The sequence below is a fragment of the Papio anubis genome, chromosome 4 (assembly GCF_008728515.1).
Source record: "Papio anubis isolate 15944 chromosome 4, Panubis1.0, whole genome shotgun sequence".
In the NCBI taxonomy this organism is placed as follows: domain Eukaryota; kingdom Metazoa; phylum Chordata; class Mammalia; order Primates; family Cercopithecidae; genus Papio; species Papio anubis.
In genome coordinates this window covers 125,183,142-125,207,617 of record NC_044979.1, presented here as the reverse complement: position 1 = coordinate 125,207,617, position 24,476 = coordinate 125,183,142, and the positions used below count along the sequence as shown (strand labels likewise).

Here is a 24,476-nt window from a genome sequence, read left to right as displayed (position 1 = left end):
CGTGTTAAGGAAGCCTGACTGCAGTCTGAGCTCGATCTCCCTAGAACCCTCCCCTGCCACACCATGGCTATTCCCGATGTGCGGGTAGTGGCTTCATTACATTAAACATGGCAGTGAGAGCTCCTGCCATGAAAGTTCTGGGTGGAGGGTGGGACCGCCCACACGTAAGGGAGGTTGGCAGGGAGTGAGTGGGGCAGCTGAGTGGGAGGCCCCATGCGCATGCTGAGGCCCACTTAATTCCTCTGATTTTTAGCAGAATCAGGGTAAACTTCTACTTATTTTGGTGCTCTGAAGAAACGAAACCTGGGCTTGCCATAGGAAAACCTGTTCCCTCAGGGAATTCCCTCTTGGCTCTGTGAAGGAGAAAAACTACGAAGGGATCTTGGGAATGAGGGGTCTCAGGGGCACTGGAAGGCCCTGGCATGTGACGAGCTTGAGTTGCAATGCACCTGAGAGCCCGAGGGGCTGGCCCAGCCACAGGAGGAAGCCTCTGAGCTGGCCTGGATTTTTTTTCCATTAAAAAGTTATCTGGTTCCTGGGGTGTGATGGTGATGGTGGGAGAGGCTGATAGAGAAAGGGGGGCTCTCTGTACTTTCTGCTCAGTTTTGCTGTGAACCTAGAACTGCTCTAAAAATAGTTTATTAATTTTTTAAAAAGTTACCAGGAAAGAACATCTGTAGTTGGTTAGATATGACTAATAACTAGTACCAAAACAGCTTTGTTAACAAAGAATACATTATTATTATTATAAAGTACTCATGAGTAAAGAACAATGAATAATATACATCTAATTTTTTAATACTCAATGCACAATCAACATTTCTGATCAACAGTATAAACCATATAAAAGAGAATTCTGCTTTTCATTTGTACAAATACTGCTTTCATCATTGCAAAACTTTCAAGGTTAAAACGTACCATATGTCGAAGCTACAAAGCTATTGCTTGAACATTTCTGAAACGAAGTTATTGCTGTCTGTTGTTAGTCGGTTACATTGTCACCTCTAACACCAGTCATCAAATCCACAGGATCTCTTAATTTCCAAGAGATTGTATTGTACAGCAAGATTATTTTTGTGGCCAAATCAGGTCATAGGATTCCTTTTTTTAAAAAGATAAGTAAATGCATCCAGAAATGTATGCACGAGTTTAAGTTTTCCCCATAGTTTTATCTGCTAGGTGATAGGGTGGAGCTTCTTAGTGCTTCTGCTGGGAATTCAGATAGGATAGACTTGCAGCCTCAGAGGACACACTGTGGGTAGTGCAGAGAGACATGGAAGGAAAACACACTGCCTGCTACAGTTTTTATCCCAGGTATAATTTGTGAAGAATGTATAGCCAATGTTTCTTAAAGCATGAATCCTCTTCTTGAATTCTTGTTTTTATAAAAGCCATCCAACCACTTACTTAATCCTCTTGAAATCTGCCTTTTGTAATGTAACTGATAGGTCAATGTTTTCTTTCACTGTGGGAAATAAAGGCTACTTGGTTGCTTTGGGGAGAGCAACAATGTCAGCTGCATAAGTATCAGGAATATTATATTTTATTACTAGTCCACCCTTAATAAAGAGAGCAAGCTTAGGAAATGGAAAAGAGGTGTCTGTTTTATATTTCCTTTGCTTTTCAACCATTGTTTAGACACTCTCCCTTCTAGTGCTTGGAGAACCTTCATGGAAACTCTGTTCAGGTTCTTGACTCTCAGCGACAGATGCGGAGGTCTTTGTGTCTCAGTTCTCTAGTCCTGAGAATCACGTACTCCTGCAGAATTTGCCTGCAAGTCCAAGTCCTTGTGGCTAATCCCTAGGCCGGTAGTTCTCAACTTTGGCTGCACACTGGAATGACCTCAGGAGCTTTAAAACTACAAATGCTTGGGTTTCAGCCCCAGAGATTTGCCTTTAATTGGTCTGAGGTGTAGCTGGGCTTTAAGCTTTTTAAAAGCTCCTCAGGTGATGTCACTGCAGCCAGGGCTGAATAACTTCTTTAGGGTGGCTGGGCCCAGCCTCGGTAAGACTGTTGGTGAACTAACCAAAGTGTGCTGAACATTATTAGGGCTCTCCAGATATGACTAGTTTATACTGATAGATGCATATCAATTTTAAATATAAAAATAAAATCATTTGCATTAAAGTCACAGTGTATACATAAACCAACAAAATGCTATGTTATTGCTTTTCTTACATGTACCGGGTCACACTGGCAGATGATGAGGGTATGGCATGCAACTGGATTTTTCTAGTTGTAACGACAGACAGTGAGCCCTTTCCATTAACATTGTCCCAACAGACTCAACAGAACCTGCCTCAGACCAAGCTAAATGTGCCTTCCATCATCTTTTAAAATTTTCTAAATATAAAGGCGATGCTTCTCTTCTTCACCATGACAATGACCTAGCTTAGCTCCCCAATGACGTTGTGCCTTTTTGTAAGAGAGAGAAAGGGCTTTCCTCTTGCCTCAACTTAACCCTTTTAAACAAAGATTTCCGTTTCAAATTTTGATTCTATTGCAGTCTCTCTAAAGTAAACTGTGTTTCCTTTAGTAGAAAAATGAGTTTCTAAAAATATATTGTACAAAGTTCAGTGCTACATAAAGAGGACGATATCCCACAAAAAAGTTACAAAAATAGATTTACATTTAAAAATCCTGTCTGTGTCTTTAATAGTACAAAGCTGTACCCCTGGTATGGCAGGCGTGGCTGGTGAGAGAGGCAAGGATTTCTGTTCTGCAAGGTTTTACAGCCCCCAGACAAGGAAATGTGAGCAGATCATTATATTGCAATAAAAATGTGTGCTTATCACAAGAAAGAAATGCAGAGTAGACGTTGAGGGCAATTTCAATAGGTGTTGCCTACACGGAATAGCAGCTCATTCACAAAGGAGGGGAGAGACTGGTTTCTATAACTTACTTAGAGAATGTGGAGGGTTCCCAGGGCTTTTTCAAGGCTCCAGTGCGGGTATTTGCCCCTTTCCAGCTGAACTGCTGGTGACGATGATGAATTGGAGGCTTTTGGAATGGCCACTAGCAGCCAAGTCTCAGGCTTATCAGTGACTGCAAATTGTTCTCTCCACTGCACATGGGAATCTCTACCTTACCCAGCCTTTTATTCTACTCTGACTGGGGGCCCTGGTACAGACCCACAGTCCTGTACAACTGAAGACCCTAGAAATAAGGGTTTCAACCCTGGTTGCCCATTAGAATCATGAAAGAGCCCCTGAGATTTGGGTTGAATTGGTCTGCAGAGACCCCAAGCCCCTTCTTTTGAAGCTCCACAGGTGATTCTCTTCTGCCTGAGGGGAGGTGCTGAGTTCCAGTCACTAACCAGCCTCATCCTACGCAAGTGCAACCAGAGGCCTAGTGAGAGTGGCACTGGATGGGTGGCCCCCCAGCGAGTGCCAAGCAGACCCCCACCAGGCCCTTCCTTTAGGCCAGAGGTTCTGGAAACTTTGATGAATGTTGCAATAACCAGGGGGTGCTCTGAAAAGGCCCTATGGCTGGGCTGCACCTGAGAAAATCAAGTCACAATCTTTCTGGTTGGGACCAGGAGATTCCCAAGGGCAGTCACCCTTGAGAACCAGTGCCTTTCCTGCTAAGCAATCCACAGTCCCCTTATGTCTGCAGTTGTGAGGCGGAGGTGGTAAGTCACAACATCAAGAACTTTCAGCAAACACCTAAGCTTTGTTGTCATCAGCTGGAGTGCAATAGGACGCGTCCACAGTGCTCCCCCTTACAACCTGGACTCACAGCGAATATAGAGTTTAGAAGACTCATCCCTTCTTTGATCCCTCATGGGGTGACAGGCATGGAGCAATTAGAGCAGCTCCTTAGAGATGATGCAAGAAGACGCACGAACGCTGGGGGCACCTGTGAATATGAGCTCTCAGCTCCTCACTTTCCTTTGACCTCTGTTTCCAAAGGCCACATCTGAAGCTGGGGTCATGGGGTAAGGTCTTCCAGGAACCTGAGGAAGAAACAGCCGGCAGGCTCCCTGTAGGGTATTAAGGCCAGGCTATCAGTCAGGAAGACCTTCAGGGATGGAGTCCAAGCTTTGAGAACTGACGAACAGGGCTGTTAGGTGAAAATCATGGGACTTTGGGCAGCTCCTCTCCCGACCTGCCCACCATGGTCGCCAGATCCGTGGAGAGGCCAATGGCTTTGCGGCTTGTACCAGACAGAACTGTGCCTCCCTGGACAGATGAAGTGAGAACTATTTTGGGAAGTACAATCTTAAAATTAATACATTTAGCAACTAAACTTTATGGTGGAAAATTAAAATATGAAGGAGAAGAAAGCTAGAATAGCTGTTGCTCTTTTATTATGTTAGCGTTTCAAACTACAAAAATACTAGAATTTAATGCTACAATGTGACTCGCTTACAACTGACCTGCCTCATCAATCATCTGCTTCTTGACACATAAGTGACAGCAGAATGTGAGTCCTGTTTCCCAGTTCTGACTGAAATATTTCTGTTTGTCCTGAGGTGAATGAATAATGGAAGTGGTTTACTGATGATAAAAAATCTCAGATTCTTAGAAATATTGCGTAGTCTTCTCACTAAGCATGTGCAGAGATGATAGCTCAAAATCCCCATGGGGGATGCAACTTTTAGGGATCTTGCGGGATGAGCCAAGCTCATCCCCTGGCCTAGAGGGAGCAGGTTGCTAGGGCGACTGACCTCAGCCTTATGCGGACTTCAGCAGTGAAGGCGTCTGGCAGCTGTTTCCTTGATCAGGGTGCCCCTGCTGCACCTGCACTTTCCACCTCCCCTGTGGCTGAGACCTGGTCATCCTCCTGTGAGGCCTCCCTGATGAACCTTCCAGGTCTCCTCAGGCAGGACCCAACCTTCCTGCTCTGTGCTCTCACAGTGTCTGGCTGACGGGTCCTGTCTAGCATTTGTCAGGTTGTTTTAAGGTTAGCATCTTTGAGTCCATTTCCTTTGCTAAATTGTAAATTTCTCAGAATCAGGGACTATGTTTTATTTATCTTTGTACCTTTCATACCCATACCAGGTTAGTATAGGTGCTTAGGGGTATTTGAGAGCATAATAGAGTGGAAATGAATATAATTTTATTTTCATTGAGACAAAAGTCAAATACTTTCTTAACAAAGCTGTAGGAGCCCTGACTGATCTGGGAGTCAAAAAATACTTTAAAAGCAAAAGGAATATTTTGTATGTGTGTGTGACTGAACATAACTATAGGCTGAAAATATTTTCTGAACCATTTCTTCCTTGATACATTGGATGGGATGGATATTGACTAGGGGAGTTTAAAACACTGTTTACAAAGGGCTGCTGTTAACCAGTCAGGTTACAGGGCACACACAGATTAAGAAAAAAGGTGGGATCCTAACTAGCTGAGTCTTCCAATTGTAGAGAAATTATTTTAGCAAGGAACTTTTTTCTTCTAAAACATCTGCAAATGTTGTGAAAGCATTATCAATTTCAAACCCTAGTTTCATATTTACTACCTGAATTCCACATTACTCATAATGCCACTCTCATTCGCACCTGTAAAATGTCCCATTGTGGCCAGAGCTGTAAGTGCTTGAATAGCTGACTCAGGGCGGAGACACTTTTTGTTTGACAAAGGGTAAGGATGGGGTCTGGGGGCAGCTGACCTGGAGGGAACATATACTCTTTGAGTAAATAGCTTTTAAAGTGAAGTAAAAGGAGAAAATTATCTTCCATGAGGAACCCAAACTAATTTTGGGGGGTTGGGGTGATGGCTAAAGGAGATTTCAGAGCAGCTTCATTTTTGTGGTCTCCTGCTCTATGCCCCAAAGGACCTGATGCATTTCATCTAAGCCTCAAATTAGGAGGGTATGTTTTTGCGAGAACAAAAGCGGTGCTCTCCTTAGGTATTCCACATTCTCAGCTGTGGGCTATTGGTCTGAATGCCGATGAATCCAATGTGGGCTGGAATCCGAGTTATTATTTGATGTGTCATCCTCTCTTGCTGATTTCATGACAGCAAGACAGGGGCAGCATACTGAGTTTCAAAACAATGGAATGGAAGACAAACAAGTCAGTCTAACGCTCACGACTGGAAACCACTAGTCAACCAGTGGGGAGTAAGTACCGTGGGGACATTTTTACAAAAGTAAGTCTAAGGAAGAATTCTATCCCTTCCATTTCTTTTTTGCCCAGGAAGGGACAGAGTGGCTTATCCTATTGTACCTGCCATGACTTGATACAGTACCGATCCGGCCTGCTGGGGCCATGAAGGGCTTCTTGGATCTTTAGTGTTTTGCAGTGGAAGCCTTGAAGCACAACCACTGGAATCAAGCGTCCACTGGAAGACTTGTGGCCTGTGCTCCTTGCTCACAGTTGGGCCTGGATGAACTCAGGGTGGAAAGTGCTACCAGCAAGCTGCTTCCTTGTTGGAAGAGCCCATTGAAGTAAAAATGAATAGTGACAATGAAAAACTCCAAGATCCCCAATCAATAAAAATCCTGACATATACTTTTTTTTTTTTTTTTTTCAAATATACCTCCTTGAAGGATAAACTTCTGTTCAAAGGGACAATATTCTTGCTGGATGCGTTTCTGTAAATGCTTCACAGTTTGAAGACAAAGGAATGCACCTGCAACTTCCCAAAATGCGCCCGAGGTGGAAGTACTTCCTGGCTGATCGGTGTACACGTTGCGAAACCAGTCTGTGGGTCTAAGAGCTAATGCGGGCATGGCTGTTGGGATGGAGGACCCGCTGTGGCTTGGTCCTGGGTATTGAAAGAGTCTGGATTTTAAGGGCTCAGGCTGTCCTCCGTGGTCATGCTCCAATAAATTCACTGCTTTGTGGTGCGACCCTTAGGTATTCTGCATTTTCAGCTGTGGAGCCCTTAAAGATGCCATTTGGCTTGGCTTCCTTGGGAAAGAAGTCCTGCTGGTAGTCAGGGTTGTCCAGGCTAATTTGGTGGCTGCCTTTCTGGGCCCAATGAGCAGGGCTGTCGAATGTGCTGTTGACACAGGTGGGTTGGACAGTGTTGAGATACTCGGGGTTGCCCACTGCGGTGCTGTGGGGGTCCTGGTAGTGTGGGTCTCTGCTGGGCGCAGGGTTCAGAGGCTGATTGTGATAGACAGGATTCTGCACAGAGCCAGCGGGCCTTTTGGGAACAGACTGGTTTATGTATTCTGAAAGTGGAAAGAAATCAGAGGTGAAGTAATCAGCAAAGCACCATCCCATGCAAGATCCCCGGATTCTGAACCCTGTGAATGTCTTCAACAGGGAGACTTAGGACAGGGAGCAGGAGCCTTGCGAGGGCCCTCTTGCTGTTGCTGCAAAAGAAAGTGGGTTCTTTCCTGCACTTCTCAAAGTAATGGACATGTGTGTCTTTTGTAAATCTAAAGTTCTCAGAGGATAGCCTGCTTTGAGGACAGTGTGCGTGGTGTGTATGTGTGTGTATATGTGGTGTGTGTGTACATGTGTATGTATGGTGTGTGTGGTGTGTATGTGTCTACGTGGGCATGTAAGTGTGGTATGTGTTTGTGTGTGGTGTGGGTGTGTATGTGTGTGTACATATGTGTATGTGGTGTGTGAACGTGTGTGTCTGTGGTGTGGGTAAGTGTACATGTATGTGTGGTGTGTGTATGTGTGGTGTGTGTGGTGTGTATATGTATGTGTGTGGGGTTTTTGTGGTGTGTGGTGTGTATGTGTGTATGTATGTGTGGTGTGTGTGTGGTGTGGGTATGTGTGCGTACATACGTGTATGTGGTGTGTGTACATGTCTGTGGTGTATGTGTGTGGTGTGTGTACGTGTGTGTGGTGTATGTGTGTGGTGTGTGTGGTGTGTGTATGTGTGTGTATACGTGTGTGTGGTGTCTGTGTGTATATGTGTGTGTATGTGTGTGGGGTTTTTGTGGTGTGTGTGGTGTATGTGTGGTGTAAGTGTGTATACATGTATGTGTGTGTGTGTGTGTATGTGTATGTGTGTGTATATATATGTGTGTGTGTTAGCAGGTTGTGAGTGTCTGGATAAAGCTTAAAATTTATTAATATTAACTAATATTTAATTAGTGAAATATATGTTTCACAGGTCAAGAATAGAGCCAGCAGAGAGAACAGGGATCAAATCTGTCACACACACACATACACATACACAGATGTACACACATCATGCACACACTCACACACACACGTATGTCTGTCGTTTGTTTCATAATCTGGAAATTTTGCAGATTCATTCTTAAAGCAGAGGTACAGCAAACAACCCAGACACAACAAGTAGCTTGTGCAGGCTCCATCATGTGTTTATCTGCTCCTTACGCCCTTCACTGTGTCTGCAAATCTGCCACTGTTTCCCCCTCTGGAGATGCTGGAGGGAGCACCTGGCTTGGACACTGGGTGGTGGAGACTGGCTGCTGCTGAGTGGGTCGAGGAGGCTGAGGAGCAGGAATGTTTCCAGACAAGCCACTCACCAGGCACTGGGAGGAAGGTGTCGTCTATGCTGTCCTCAGTCAAGGCGCCTGTGGGGTCTGAGCTGTATCGCTGTAAGAAGCTGTCTTCCTTGATGGGACAGCTTTGCAGCTGCAGGAGGAAATGAGGGAAGGTTACTCCAGTCAGGGCTGCTCCAACTTCAGTGTGTGCAAAAATCACCTGAACTCTCCTTGAGATGCAGGTTCTGATTCGTAGGTCGGGCAGGCCTGAGAGTCTGCACCCTAGCGGGTGCCCGTGCTACTGGGCCACAGGCTGCAGGGCGGGCAGCAGGGCTGTGCTGGGTGCTGTCCAGCAGAACTTTCTGCAGTGAGGCAGGTATGCTATGAGCGGTGCTCTTCAATACGGTCGCCACTAGGCACGTGTGGCTACTGGACACTTCACATGTGTGAGAAACTGAATTTTATATTTCATTTCATTTTAACTTACTAACATTTAAGTTGAAGTAGCCACATGTGGCTAGTGGTTTCTGCATGGCACAGTGTGGTCTAGACCAGAGCCTCACATTTCAACAGGCATCAGCATTACCTCGAAGGTGGCTCAAACAAAGACTACTGGGCGCCACCCCCAGAGGTCCTGATTTGGTCAATCTGGGGCGGTGGCCTGAAAAATGGCATTTCTAACAAGCTGCCAGGTGATGCTGCTACTGGTCCAGGAGCCACGCTTTGAATGGCACTGTGAGGCGTGACAGCCATGCAGGGAAAAACCCACACAGAAAGAAAACTCAAGATTATCTGGGTTAAGATTATTTAGGTTAAGGCATTTTCCATGTATAATAGAGTCGTAGTGCAGAGCTGTAAATGCTGGCTTATAAGGTGTTCATACATACCCCATTTCTATCAATGCAAGCCACAGTGGAATTGTTGCTAGTTGCACTCTGAAAAAGAAACAGAGAAGTTGCCCATGGAATGCTTGTACTGCATCTCATCCACTTTTCCTGAATGCAAGTGGTGTGCCTCATGGAGGATATATCGTGAAGGTGTTTAATTTTTGTCTTAATCATTAGTTTTAGAGCAACTATGTTTAGTTTTGATTTAATTCTGTTCCATAGTGGATCTAAAAGGCTTACAATCAAGTTGTTGCAATGCAACAAAGTAATACACTTATTTAATTTATTTTGATTTTACCATTTGGTTAAAATTGACTTCATCTCCATGTGAGTTTCACTAGATGGTTGTTATTTTCCCTAAAATTCATTCATTTTGTTCAATTTGAGAGACAGCTTGAGAGAGACAGAGGTTTCATACCAGAGAGCTCAGGAGGGGAGTCCGTGACGTGGAGGGGCTGCTGAAGAAGCCTTGCTGTGGGATGAGGTACTCGTCGGCATCCACCACGTCGTCCATGTCTTCTTCATCCATCAGGGCACGGTAGAAGTTGGAGTCTGTAGGGCTTGGCAAATGCATTCTTTCATCCCCCTGGTGCAGAGATTTTGAGGCTATTAGAATGGCCCATAGAGATGCTATTCCACTTCTTGGCTATAGGAGCAGGGCTCTATTGCCAGCAGGTGCCTGTGTGTTTGCCAATTTTGTTATAATGAAATCCCCCTTAGTTCTCTGAATTATAGCTGCCTCCCTTCATGGCATGTGGGTGCCTTAAAATAAAACATGAACCATCCTTTGATGCTTGAAAGTCCCTACGTGGGATGCAAATAGCTTCTGAGGAAACAGGGAAGAAGCTGCAGCGTTCATCGAGTGTGCACCTTGCTGTGAGGTACTAGGGAGTGTATTTTGCAACATATCTTATTAAATCTTTGAGACCAATCCTGTGAGCCTGGTTTTGGTATTCCCATGTTATGGAAGGAGATAGGTGGATCGGCTGCCTGGGTGATGGGACGAAGTGGAGAGTCAGGGGTGTGAAGCCAGGTCTGCCTGACACCAAGGCCAATAGACCATGCTTCTCTGTTAGACCCAGCTGAAGCTTTGGCTAGCTGGACAGTGAGGATGAGCGTGGGAGGAGAGTTCAGACGGGGACGGGGAGATGGAGTTGGGTGGGCCCCACTCACGGACCCTGCTTAGTTCACGATGTGGCCTGCGCCTTAACTGAGGCTTGCTCTAATGTGCTGGAGGGTTTAATAATTCGATCTGGGACACAGGGAGGCCAGGTTGGCATGTGACAGAGCACAGTGACATGAGATGCTTATTAGAGGGACTCTTCCCAATGGAAGGACAGGTTACGATTTGTACCTGAATAACAAGGTAGCGCTGGGGGTCTCGGGCCATTTTGGAGAATTCAACGATCAACTCACGGAACTTTGGGCGACTATCTGCGTCTATCATCCAGCCTGGGGAAGGAATGAGAAAAAACAGTGCAATTACAACACTGGAAGAAATGATAAAGACGGCATTGCTTAAAGAAGGCATTGGTGATGCAACACTTCCAGTCAAATAAGTGATGAAAGAACCAAGTCTTTGTGGTAGACTTTTCTGTCTTGGCCAACTAGTACTGGTTACTGTTTAAAGACCATGCTAGCACCGTACATTTGAATCAGAATAACAATAATGCCCTCCAGTTTTTCTACGCCCACTCTTCCTGGGGTCAGCATCCTGTGTTGTCGCCTGAGGGGATGGAGCAGTGTGGGTCTGTGCAATTGCTCTCTGTGAACTATCCTGACTGCAGGGTGTCCTGCACCAAGGTCCTCACTCGACATCCACCCTCAGCATTCTTTCAGGCAGGAAATCAGATGCAACGTAGAAAAATAGGCTTTAAAGAATTTGGGGTTGGGTCCGGGCCCCTGCCCCTGGCGTCTCCAGTACAGCACATACCCAGTGGGCATACATGCAAGTGAGAGGGCTGGCTGCGCTGGCAACTTCCATAGAAGGACACACTGTTAACTGTGCTGCTGCATGTGACTACCCAACAATCTAAATCCAGATTAAACAAGTTGGAGGTACGGCTACTGCCTGGAAATCCTCATGCCTCTTGAGGGATCACATTTATTTTCCGTCCACAGGATGTCAAGCTATTTTAGGCCAGACTGCTATGTAACCTTAGACGAATCACGTGGCTTCTCTGGATTACAGCTTCCTCAGCTCAAACCAAGGAAGTTAAAAAAGATTAACTCTGTGGTCTAGAGTTCAGAAAGGCATTAATATTTACATTAACTTGACTCTGTCATATTCCCTATACAACTTTCTTTCGCGAATGCTCATCCCATGTATGTAATGCTACCTCCAGAGCCCACTGCACTCGTGAATCTGGTAGAATAATAGCATCAATCAGATTACACACTCTTACGTGCAGAGACTTCACATAAATCCACTGGTTTAAAAGGTTTAAGTCAAAGCAGAAATGTTGACTCTATTAGCCTTATGTTGTTACTTACTGTAATGCATTTAAAAACATTCAGTCTCTCTGGTAACAGGCTTCAAAATACAGGGCAACTCGGTATTTCATTGAGTAACTCGGCGAATAGAGTATTTCGGTGTAATGGCTTGCGGAAGACTTGTTTTATTTATTTGCTTGCAAACATAGGCAAATGTCAGGTCACACTGCCCAGTGAGTCAAGAAGTATCTTTAGAAGAATGCTTGAAGGGGTATTTACAGATGTTTCTGGATTTGTGTGCCTGCCTTAAGTAATGTGATGACATTTCTCCAGGGATGCAAAGGCCCCAGCTGTTTGGCTAAGAGCAGCCACCAAGGCTTAGCTAGCAGTGTGGACAGCCCCACTGGTCACTCACACTTGACCATGATCATGTAGACATCGATGGTACATATGGGTGGCTGGGGGAGGCGTTCTCCTTTCTCCAGGATGGAGGAGATCTCGCTGGCAGGGATTCCGTCATATGGCTTGGATCCAAAAGTCATCAACTCCCAAACGGTCACCCCTGAGAGGATGAAGCAAGAAAAGAAGGCAGTGGGATCATGAATGAATGATCACAATCCCTTGCTTTAGTCATCATTACTGGTTACTGTTTCTTGATGTTTAGAAACCTACATTTCTGTAGTCTTGGGCAATTTGCTTCAGTGCTGGAAGCCTCAGTTCATCTCTCTATAAAGTGGGATAAGAACAGTATCTGTTTCACAGGACGGCTGTGAGGACCCAACAAGATAATACAACTGAAATCTGTTGTATTAGCGCAATGCCCAGCAAGTAGTAAGTGACTGATAAGTGGTAAACTTTGGTAATTAACAATAAAGACAACAGTAACTCTACTAGCATAAATATTATGCTCCAGACAGGATACACACTCAGTCACCTGCTCTGAGGGACCTGTATCTGCAGAAGGAGGAAGATGCAGATTCTGAACAGGGCTGTAAACTGCACATTTTTAGATCATAAAAAATTGGAAATGAAAAAGCTTATGTTCCTTTTGATAAAAATAAAAACCTCAGGAAGAAACTGAATCCCTGAACAGACCAATAATGAGCTCCAAAATTGAATCAGTAATAAATAGCCTACCAACCAAAACAAAGCCCAAGACTAGATGCATTCACAGCCAAATTCTACAAGATGTACAAAAAAAGAGGATATCATTCCTACTGAAACTATTCCAAAAAAATTGAGGAGAAAGGACTCCTCCTTAACTCATTCTATGAGGCCAACATCATCCTGATACCAAAACTTGGCAGAGATACCACACAAAAAAAGAAAACTTCAGGCCAATATCTCTGATGAACATAGACGTAAAAATCCTCAACAAACTACTGACAAATTGAATCCAGCAGCACATCAAAAGCTTAAGCCACCACAATCAAGTCAGTTTCATCCCTGGGATGCAAGGTTGGTTCAACATATGCAAATCAATAAATGTGATTCACCACATAAACAGAGCTGAGGACAAAAGCCACATGATCATCTCAATAGCTGCAGAAAAGGCTCTCAATAAAATTCAACATGTTAAAAACTCTCAATAAACTAGGTATTTAAGGAACAAACCTCAACATAATAGCCATCTGTGACAAACCCACAGCCAACATCATATTGAATGGGCAAAAGCTGAAAGCATTCCCCTTGAAAATTGACACAAGACAAGGATTCCCTTTCTCAACACTCCTATTCAACATACTATTGGAAGTCCTGGCCAGATAAATCAGGTGAGAGAAAGAAATAATGGGCATCCAAACAGGAAGAGAGGAAAACAACTATCCCTGATTGCAGATGACATGATCCTATATCTAGAAAACCCTGTAGTCTTGACCCAAAAGCCCTTAAGCTGATAAACAACTTCAATGAAGACTCAGTTGTACGAAATCAATGTACAAAAATCATTAGCATTCCAATATGCCAACAACAGTCAAGCCGAGAGCCAAATCAGGAATGTAATTCAATTCACAATTGCTACAAAAAGAATAAAATACCTAGGAATACAGTCAACCAGGGAGGTGAAAGATCTCTACAATGAGAACTACAAAACACTGCTTAAAGAAATCAGAGATGACACAAACAAATGGAAAAACATTCCATGCTCATAGATAGAAAGAATCAATATCATTAAAATGACTATATTGCCCAAAGTAATTTATAGATTAAATGTTACTCCTATCAAACTACCAATGAGATTCTTCACAGAACTAGAAAATACAATTTAAAAATTCACATGGAACCAAAAAAGAGCCTGAATTGCCAAGGCAAATCCTAAGCAAAAAGAACAAAGCTGGAGGCATGATGCTACCTGACTTTAAACTACAGGGATACAGTAACCAAAACAGCATGGTACTAGTACAGAAACAGACATACAGACCAATGAAACAGAATAGAGAGCCCAGAAATAAGGCTGCACACCTACAACCATGTGATCATTGACAAAGTTGACAGAAAAAAAAAAAAAGCAATGGGGAAAGGACTTCCTACTCAATAAATGACAATTAGCTAGCCATAAAGAAGATTGAAACTGGACTCCTTCCTTACACCATATACAAAAATCAACTCAACATGGATTAAAGACTTAAATGTAAAACCCCAAACTATAAAAACCCTGGAAGACAACCTAGGTAATACCATTCTGGATATAGGAATGGGCTAAGATTTCATGATGAAGACACATCAAGCAATTGCAACAAAAGCACAAATTGACAAATGGGATCTAATTAAACTGAAGATCTTCTGCACAGCAAAAGAAACTATCGTCAGAGTGAACAGACAACCAACAGAATGGGAGAACATTTTTGCAAGCTATAAATCTGAGAAGGGTCTAATAACCAGCATCTATAAGGAACTTAAGCAAATTTACAAGAAAAAATGAAACAATCCCATTAAAAAGTGGGCAAAGGAAATGAGCACTTTTCAGAAGAAGACATACATGCAGCCAAAAAGTATATGAAAAAGAGCTTAACATTACGGACCATTAAAAAAATAAAAATCAAAACCGCAATGAGATACCATCTCATACCAGTCAGATGGCTATTATTGAAAAGTAAAAAAAAAAAAAAAGAAAAAGAAAACCCGACAGATGCTGGTGAGGTTGTGGAGAAAAAAGGAATGCTTTTTACACTGTTGGTGGGAATGTAAATTAGTTCAATTATTGTGGAAAAGAGTGTGGCAGTTTCACAAATAGCTGAAAACAGAACTACCATTTGACCCAGCAATCCCATTACTCAAAGGAATATAAATCATTCTACCATAAAGACATATGCATGTGTATTTTCACAGCAGCACTATTCACAATAGCAAAGATGTGGAATCAACCTAAATGCCCATCAATGACAGACTGGATAAAGAAAATATGGCACATATATACCATGGAACACTATGCAGCCACAAAAGAGAACGAGATCATGTACTTTGCAAGAACATGGATGGAGCTAGAGGCCATCATTCTTAGCAAACTAATGCAGGAACAGAAAATCAAATACTGCATGTTCTCACTTATAAGTGGGAGCTAAATGATGAGAACACATGGACATGTAGAGGGGAACAACACACACTGGGGTCTATAGGAAGGTGGAGGATGGGAGAAGATCAGGAAAAATAACTAATGGGTGCTAGGCTTAATCCCTGGGTGACGAAGTAATCTGTATAACAAACCCCCATGACAGATTTACCAATGTATAACCTGCACATGTACCCCTGAACCTAAAATGAAAGTTAAAAAAATGACAGGTACTAAAATCTAAAAAACATGAAACCACATAAAGATATAACAAGCATAGAATAAAAACTGTCATATTTTCCCTTCAAAATCAAACACTATGACAGTTAAAAACAAGTGAAAGCAGTGATAATTTTAGAACCAGTATTTTTTTCAGACAACCCCGAGTTCTGATGGCCCTCCCATCTCTGGGTAACAGAGGCCATTCCCAGATGGAACCACCTGAATTAATATACAGAATGCAAGCTTAACAGTGGAAGGAAAGCAATGGTTTTGGGGCAAGAAAGTAGATTCTTGTGTCATCCCCTGGCCCCAACACATAGTCTATATGGATTTGTAAAAGAAAAACGGTCTCATTTCCAGATCTATGCAGTCAGTTTACTATTTAACTAGGTTTTTAAACATGCATGATGAATTCTAGTGGGAAGACAGGTTATTAGATTTTGGAACAAATGGTGAGAGGGAGGAGAGTCAGTGTAGCCAGTGTTAGGTGGAGAATGGACTGGAAGGTGTTGTGAATTCTCTCTTTAGCTCGTTGGTACAACACACTAGGTCCCTAATTTATTAAATGGAATAATTTGCCTTGACTAGAGACTAGAGAGTAGAGAAAACAGGATATGATTTTTAGACTAAAAATTCAGGCTCATGGTCTGGTAGTTCCAGTGGGCTGCCCAGGCCAGTGATTATAATCTGCTGTGGCGGCCTCAATGATGTTGAAAACACACAGTGTTTTCAGTGGGAACCTACTTCCTGAGAATGGGTGTGACCACATCAAGGCACTAAGCCACTGAATTCGAGAGGGCTTCCACTTGTACATGGAGTGTGGGCAGTGCGACGGCACACACAGGCTGTGCCTGGAGCCTGAGGGGAGGGGGACCTCATGGACGGGACAGTTGCCAGGGCCAGATGGCCCAGCATCCCATCAGTCATGGCCAGGTGCTCAGGTTTTATCTGAACATACCTGGAGGACCAAAGAAAGATGTTGAGCAGAGAATGAAAAGTCTGATAAAGTTAAAAAATATGCACTTTGGGAGGCCAAGGCAGGCAGATCATGAGGTCAGGAGTTCGAGACCAGCCTGGCCAACATAGTGAAACCCTGTCTCTACTAAAGATACAAAAAATTAGCTGGGCGTGGTGGTGTGCGCCTGCAATCCCAGCTACTCAGGAGGCTGAGGCAGGAGAATCGCTTGAACCCAGGAGGCGGAGGTTGCAGTGAGCCGAGACTGCGCCACTGCATTCCAGCCTGGGTGACAGGGCAAGACTCGGTCACAAAAAAAAAAAAAAAACAAGTTAAAAAATATATGTGGCCGCTGTCTGGAGCATAAATGAGGGGGAGCAAGTGGGAAGAGGGGAGACCAGCCGGAGACCAGGCTGTGCCTGGGGCAGGAGGGGCCGGTTGCATGAGGACAAAAGAAATGGCTTGGGGCAGGACCCCGGGGTTCCCTCGTGGAGAGGAAATACATTCTGAAAATGGCTGAAAATAACAATGCATCAGCAGACCTTTATTTCCTTATCTGCTCCATTAATCGAGGCAGCTCAGCTCACAGGTGCATACCAAACTTCACTTATTCATGGATACAAATCTCTGCCTTTGTATCATAAATCTTACATTTTAACAGAAGAGGTAAAGACTCAGGAAATTTAAAAATGTGTATGTATTTGGAAAATCAGAAAGTTAATAATGCTATAGGAAAAATAAAAAATACTCAATAAAAAAGGACGATATCCTGAATAATTTTGCTGTTGTGGTACTGACTATATTATTCTCGGAAATTCCCTTCAATAGTGTTCTGCTCAAATACACATTTCTAGAGAGGTGAGGCGACTCCTCCCCTTGCTCCTGTCGCTGTAGATGGCTGGGGTAACCGATTTTCCTCAGTAAAGGGGTAGGTTCATGGGTTCCAGCCTTTCAGTCAGTTGCTGGGTGAAATTCAAGGACCATGTGTGGTAACGCAGTGGAACGTGCCTGGCACAGCGGTCACAGACACTGTGTCAGCAACACTTTCTCAACATGGGAGGCCCTTGTAGGCTCAGGACAGGGCAGGGACCTAGGGCCGGGTGAGGAGAGGGGCCCTTGTGAGGATGGGTACAGGCCTGTGCTGGGCAACACTGGGATTCAGAAGAGGAAACAGAGAATCCTCTGGGGCCGGACCAGATAGTCCTCCCAAGAGCGAGAAGCAAGGGTCATCTCCCTTTCTTCTTTTATCCCTGCAGACATCCTCAGTGTGTGTCAAGCCGTTCTCTCTGACACATAAGGGTCAGGGTAGTTCATCATAAGCCTCATTTCTCTACTGGAACTTTTCCCCACCAAGCTGCTTCTGTCACCTCCCTCTGGTTCACTTCAAATTCATGGCAACGTTAATGGTTTGGTTAAAGTTAAAGTTTGGTTGGACTTTGCAGGGATAGGCATTTCCTAAGCTCTTTCCCTCCCATACCCCGCTCCCTGCCAGACCAGCTCATCGCTATCTCCAGTGACTTTCGGACGGCAGCTGGACTCGATTTCCTCTGTCGTGTTTTCTCAGTACAATAGATAGACAGCAACGATTACATTATCATTAGTCATTATCTCGAAAGAAAATACTTGGATGTCAGAGGATATAATGTAAATTAACTAACAATAAAAGCCAGCTTGGCCTCAGTACAAATTCATTAGCATCAGGATTATGACTCACCGTAGCTCCAGACATCACTCTGGTGGGTATAAATTCGGTGTAAAATTGATTCCAATGCCATCCACTTGATAGGCACCTTGGGATGGTGAGAGATAAAGCAGTGAGACAACTATTAGTTTCCCTCTGTTGGAAAAAGTTAACTCACTCTGGACCTAATTGTGTGTGGACAAGTGACACACACAGAGGAGCCAGGTCACCCCATGACCCGTCCCCCAGGCCTGGCGCCTCCTCCCAGCAAGAAGGGATTTCAGTCTGACGGAGTTCAGGGCTGCTCTGGTAGGTTTCTGAGCACCCTCTGGGTCCTAGGTTGCTCTGGTGAGCTGGGGGCCCTGGGTGGGCCCAGTGGCCTTACTCATCCAGGTCTGTGTGTGTTTTCAGGGCCCAGCATCACAGGGTTGGTGGCTGCTAGGAGCCAGGCAGGCCAGAGTGAAACCTCAGAAGGGCATGGCTGTGGGAGGGCATTTGAGGGCATGACAGGGGACATGCATCCCTAAGTGCTGTGAGGGTCCCTAAGAGAAACTTGAGCCAGAAAAGGGACAGAAGGACTCCATCACTGCCTGTCCCAGCCACGAGCCACAGACAGCCCTGGGAGCTCGGGCCCGCATGGGGGCCTTTCCTGTTCCTTAGGTGTCCTCGACAGCAGTGGGCCACCAAGGCAGCTGTGACCTTTCCCAATTGTGCTATTGAAGGGGACTTATATATCCTGCAGGGAGAGGCTGAAATCTAACCTTTGCTAATGATCACCTGGGGGTAACATCCTCATTCACTGTCCCAGCAAGTCCCATTCCCAAAGCAGCTCTGGCTCACACTGCCAGGAGACCCCGGCTGGACCAGCTGCCAGTGGCAGCTGCTGCGAGCTCACCCAGAAAGTCTGGAGAGCGTCCTCCCCTGCATGAGTTAGATAATACAGCTGGTGGGTAGGTAGCCTGGTCCCTGGTGTCAGGAAAATGCTGGCTGACCTACAAGCCACCTCCTTACTTTGCCTCCTTCTGCATGGTATTCTTTCTCTTCTGCACCCAGCAGTTTGGCCAGCCCAAAATCTGTGATCTTGACATGCTGTGGCGTTTTCACCAGTACGTTCCTGGCTGCCAGGTCGCGGTGCACCAAGCGCCGGTCCTCCAAGTAGTTCATGCCCTGAAACACAGAAGACCCTGTGGTGAGGGGCAGATCGTCATGGGAAGAAGCTCTGCATCTGAATTCAGGGTCATGTCCATGCCAGGCTCTGAGCCTCTCCAGCTCGAGGACTTACGGCTGGTGAACGTTAGTGACTACTGATCCAAAGAATGGAAAGGCAGATGAAAGGAGATGTAACCCGCTGCTGACTTTTGTCCATCCAGTTCCTCAAGTTTTAAGCCCAAAGGTGCTGGTACATGAGGACACAGAAGAGCAGGAGCTCTGCTGCCCTGCTGAGACCTGGGCTTGAACTTGCTGGACTTGCCAGGCCGACCTTCATGCATGTGGTTTATCTGCAAAGCGGGGGTGGGGGGTGGCGGGGACCATGCCCTCCGAACCAAGCTGGTGCAAAGGAATGTCTGTCAGGGTTTTTAAGCCACACTCTCATTGTGCTTTCTTGGACTCTCTGACATGGTTCACTGCCTATGAAGATTTTTGTACTGTTTTACTTTTCACTGGTTTATTATTATTATTACTGAAACCACATGGATACTGAATATGCTTTTAGAAGACCCCACTCCCCTCACCTTCCTGGCTGCCTCCACAGTCCCGCTGCAATTAGAATCTCTGCTCTGAGAATAAGAAAGAGAGAATATGTGAGAAGCAGCCAGCACAGCGCCCAACAGAGTGAATTCCTAGAAGTGCTACCTGACCCTGGCTGACCCTGACCCATGGCCTCTGGTAACCTTGTCACACGCACCTTCCTCCCTGCTGGCTGCTGGGGTCACTGCTGACCTCTGTTCCTCCTTGCTCGATGGATGCCTACCTTGCTGAGCCCAACTGCCCCAGGCTTTGGCATGAGCGTGGCAGCCTGCATCTCTCTGCAAGGGCCAGGCTGGCAGGTGGGAGAGGCTGGGAGGGGTCAAGTTCTGCAGACCTCTTTGTTTCAACCACTCTCTCTTCTCTGTCCACCAAGAGGGTGGGCCACCTTTCTAGTTCCCTTTATGGCTGATGTTCATGTACTTTCTAGTACAGAGTGGGCACCACAGAAATGCTCACTGTGGTGCAGCAAATAGAAACAAACAGGCGTCCCCAGCCCGCTCCACTCTGCCATTTCTGTATGGAGGGATCCCACTGTAGTGTGACTGCAGGGAAGAGCTGTCGATGTGGATGGATTCCCAAGTTTTCCGGCAAGTTAGTTGTCTGCTTTTTTTTGCGCGAATGTTATGTGAAAATGATGCGTTGAGTTGGCATGTCAGAGCAAAATTAAAATTTTTTCTTTCTCAGGCAAAACCAGTCATCACAAGAACGTAGGGTCTCACAAAGATGCTATGCAGAATTAGTCTTCGGGTGCCATTTGTGAGGCCTTTAATGTTTTTCTCTTTTGGAAAAGAGGCACTTGCCTGACACCCACGTCTCATGACTACATGGACTGTCCCCTCACCCTGCACAGCCGAGAGCGCTCCTACGGGTTTCCGGTGCTGCTGGACGTTAGTACTTCCCTGCCTGCTTAAGAGGAAATGAGCAGGTTCTTCTCCGGAACAACACTTCCAAATTAGGAAGTATTATGTCAGGATGGCGGGTGGAAAGGGAGAGGAGAGGGAGGGGCAGAAGCCGAGGAAGCGCTTCCCAAGAGGACTGGCCCAGACTCCCTGGTACTCTGGCAGCCTGGGTCTCCTGCAGAGGCAAGCTCCCTGCCCCCCACTCCCGTCTGCTTCCTCTGACTCCTGGGATGCTGGCTTGCTCTCTGCCTGGTACCCTGTCTCTTACAGAGCAAGGCCTCTGCTTATTAAATATCATGAACTCCTGCCCATTCAAAAGGGAGAGTTAGGCTCCGCCTCTTGCTGGTTTGACTGAGTGTCTACCTTCTTGGCTGTGTGAACTCCCAGGCTGTCTCCCCTTCTCTATTCTCTATCCCTTGATTTCTCACCCTCACCCTTGCTTTCTCCTTGCCTTCTACCCTGTATCTCTTTTGTTCATTCTTCACATTTGTTGAAGGCGTTCTCTGCGGTAGCTGCTGAGCAGGACTGGCACAGGCCTACAGTAAAGAGCCACACACAAGTCCCTGTGCAAGGGACCGGGAGCCTCTCCTTTTCTCCCTCTCTATTTAAAATGTGTGGTTTCTACATGTTCATTAAGCCCACAAGGAGGCCTTCAGAGCACATTCCCAGCTTCATTTCACCACCATTGCTAACTTCTATTCTGCCTCTTTAAATGCTTAGCGGAGATTTTGGTATACTGGGCATGTTTTAAAAACAGCCTGCTGAAGAATGAACAACTGAATGAATGAATGATTGAATGATCGGTGATAGCAGCTGATGGTGCTGAGCACTGGTGATGTGCCAGTCATTTCACACACGTCTGTGCAGACGCCTTTTCCATCCCAGTCCCCACACAACCACCTTGTTAGACGACCTGGGGTCCAGGGGCTGAAGCATGTAGTTGCACAGACCAAATCCTCTGAGCCCTCAAGACCACTACTGGGACCATGGCTTTAATTCCCCTGCTGGGAAACGTGCCTGCTAAGCCAGAGGCTGCTTGGGGTTTTATACACACACACACACACACACACACACACATTATGTGTGAGAGCATGAGACAGCATGAGCACACACCTTGGTCCCGTGCCTCTGGGGAGGTCCGCATCACTCTGTCAGTCTAACAAATCCAGCTGACCTCTGGTCCAGCCCTTCCCGGCTCCTCAGGCCAGGGCTTTAAAGGACCTGAGGCATTTCCACAGTGTCTGTTTCCTCAGAACACAGGTCTTCAGCAAAGGCGTGGGAAAGGGCAGAGAGAGCACAGGACATATTCTGGAATTCAGGTAATGAGCTGGAGGGTTTTAAATCAGAGACAGCTTTGGGACAAGGAGAGAATCTCATGTGAACTTAGATGAGACTTGACGCATGGGCCTCTGTTCCACTGCCGGCACATTTGAAAGGACAACTCTGTGCCTGGCGCAGTTATGCTTTAACCGGTCCCCAAAGATAAGAGCCACGATACGGCCTGTGAGCTCCCAGGGTCAGAGCAGAGGCCGCAGGAAGCAATAACAGCAAAGCCTCAGCGGGGCCTCTCAGGAAACTCAGTTCCTGCTTCTTCTCCGAGACCCTCACTTTAATTGAAATTAAAGTATTTATTTTTGTTAATTACTACAGGAAAGCTGGAATGAATTTTGAAATACAGCACTGAGGTTAAAAGGGGATTTGAAAAGTTAGCCTGGAACTTCCACTCACAAAAAGGAAGGCTCTGCTCCACATGGCTGTCGGGGCTTTTTCTGGCAGGGTTCCCCAGAGCGAGGGGCGGGGGCTGTGTTTGACCCTGAAGGGCTGGATGTTCCCAGGGGCTGCCACACCCCACAAGTCTTGGGAGGAGTTCAGAGTGAGAGGTGGGAACTGGATTGTTTGTATTCTGTTTTGTAAACCTCCGTGGAAGAGCTCATGGAGCAGTGACTTAGTGAGGAAGGAAGTGGAGGATGCGAGGACGAGAAGGCCACGTGGTTCTTGTGGAGTGGAGGGTTTCCCTATCAACACTATTTTGTTGTTGCTGTTGTTCAGAAGTATTTATTTAAAGCAAGATCAGAAAGAGGCTTACGGTTCATCATCTTCAAATTAACCCACCTCTACCAGAACCATGCTGAGACCAAGATCACCATCACCCTTCCCCTGGGGGTTGGGGCTCACCCCTCACCTCCACTTTGGGCTGCTCCTGAGGCAGGCAGGGCCAGACACTCCTGACCACAGCTAGGGAGAAGGCGAGAGGCCCCGCAGGGCTTCCTCGGGCCTCATCTTCCAGGATCCCCCTGTATAAATGATGGTGTTCTCCCCTCAACCTTTCAGCCCTTGGGGTGCAGGTGGGGAGGGCAGCCCCACCCCAGAGACCCACCCGCAGCTGGTAGAGGTGAGGGATGGGGTTCGGGGACTCTGAAGCTACAGATCTGATGACGTGTTTAAGCAGAGTGGCCACCAGGAGAAGCCTCCGCTCCTGCCTCTGGACTCCAGATTTCAGAGCATCTGTGGCCTTGAGCTCCCCAAAAATGGAAGAGTCTGCTCCTCGGGCCATCTTGTCACCTTCCCAGGTGGGCACAGAGTAAGTGCTGGACCTCGGAAGAGGCAGGAAAGTGTCAGAATGTCCTATTCCCAGACAGAAGTGGAGTAGCACGGGCACCCTTGCTGTTCAGGGAGGGGGTGCTGCTGGGACCCCTGTCCTGAGAGTCGTGCTCTGAGCTGCGGCATCCGTGCAGGCTGAGAGGCTGCACCATGGAACTGGGCCACTTGGATCAAATCCTGAGATCTTGGCAAGTGACATGAACGCCGCATGCCTTTGTTTCCCCATATGTAGAATGGGTTCATCAGAGGGTGGAATGAGTTTATGCAGAGACAGCACTTGGCTTAGATAGCACCCATGTGGAGTCCCGTGGAGGTGCTCGTGATTGTCACCATTCCTCTAAATGCCAAATCTATCTTCTCGTCTCCATCCCTTTTGCAGCGACCTTGAATTTGGCCACCATCTTGCCTTTGTGATGAGGCTCCATGTGCTTGGCCTTGAGGTGTCCACCCCTCCCTCCCCAGTGTCCCTTACTTTGTGGCTTCCTCCGTGTCCTCAGCATCTCCCAGTCAGAGTCACTTCCCCACTCTCGAGTGCCTTCATGCCCTGTTCACAGCCAACTCTCACCTACAGAGGCCTCCAGGACAGGGAGAGGACCTGTCACCCTGTTTGGTCTGCAGGACTCAGGGCTCTGGAGGGTGAGGGGCCATCTGGCTTGTTCACTGCTGTCTTTCCAGAGCCAGGGGGCTTGGCTGACAGACCCAGTCCATTTGGCTTCGGAGCTCACCCTCCCTGCGCCTTGCACCGTGGCCTCACGACAGCTGCGTCTCCTGCTCTGATCTGCTTCCCTTCCTGCTCTGTATTTGTTGGCAAACTTGGGGAGATAAGAAATTTCGTCTTACTTCTATATATATTTCATGTGATGCTTAACACTAGCAGGTGCTTAAGAAATAAATAGTCAAGGCCGGGCGCGGTGGCTCAAGCCTGTAATCCCAGCACTTTGGGAGGCCGAGATGGGCGGATCACGAGGTCAGGAGATCGATACCATCCTGGCTAACACGGTGAAACCCCGTCTCTACTAAGAAATACAAAAAATAGCCGGGCGAGGTGGCGGGCGCCTGTAGTCCCAGCTACTCGGGAGGCTGAGGCCGGAGAATGGCGTGAACCCGGGAGGCGGAGCTTGCAGTGAGCTGAGAT

General features: G+C 46.3%; 1 protein-coding gene across 3 annotated transcripts in view; it reads right to left on the bottom strand.

Annotated features, from left to right (window-relative positions):
- Positions 1-623: 623 nt before the first annotated feature.
- Positions 624-24,476, bottom strand: part of EGFR (epidermal growth factor receptor) — a 190,455-nt gene continuing 166,602 nt past the window's right edge. For all 3 annotated transcript variants that reach the window (XM_003895963.5, XM_009202927.4, XM_009202926.4), the window contains 8 exons: positions 19,104-19,259; positions 18,126-18,201; positions 12,103-12,249; positions 10,609-10,706; positions 9,673-9,840; positions 9,255-9,302; positions 8,410-8,518; positions 624-7,125 (listed from right to left, as the gene is read on the bottom strand). In XM_003895963.5, the coding sequence (XP_003896012.1) occupies positions 6,764-7,125; positions 8,410-8,518; positions 9,255-9,302; positions 9,673-9,840; positions 10,609-10,706; positions 12,103-12,249; positions 18,126-18,201; positions 19,104-19,259 (1,164 nt within the window). In that variant the 3' untranslated portion in view covers positions 624-6,763. The remainder of the gene's footprint in view (positions 7,126-8,409; positions 8,519-9,254; positions 9,303-9,672; positions 9,841-10,608; positions 10,707-12,102; positions 12,250-18,125; positions 18,202-19,103; positions 19,260-24,476) is intronic.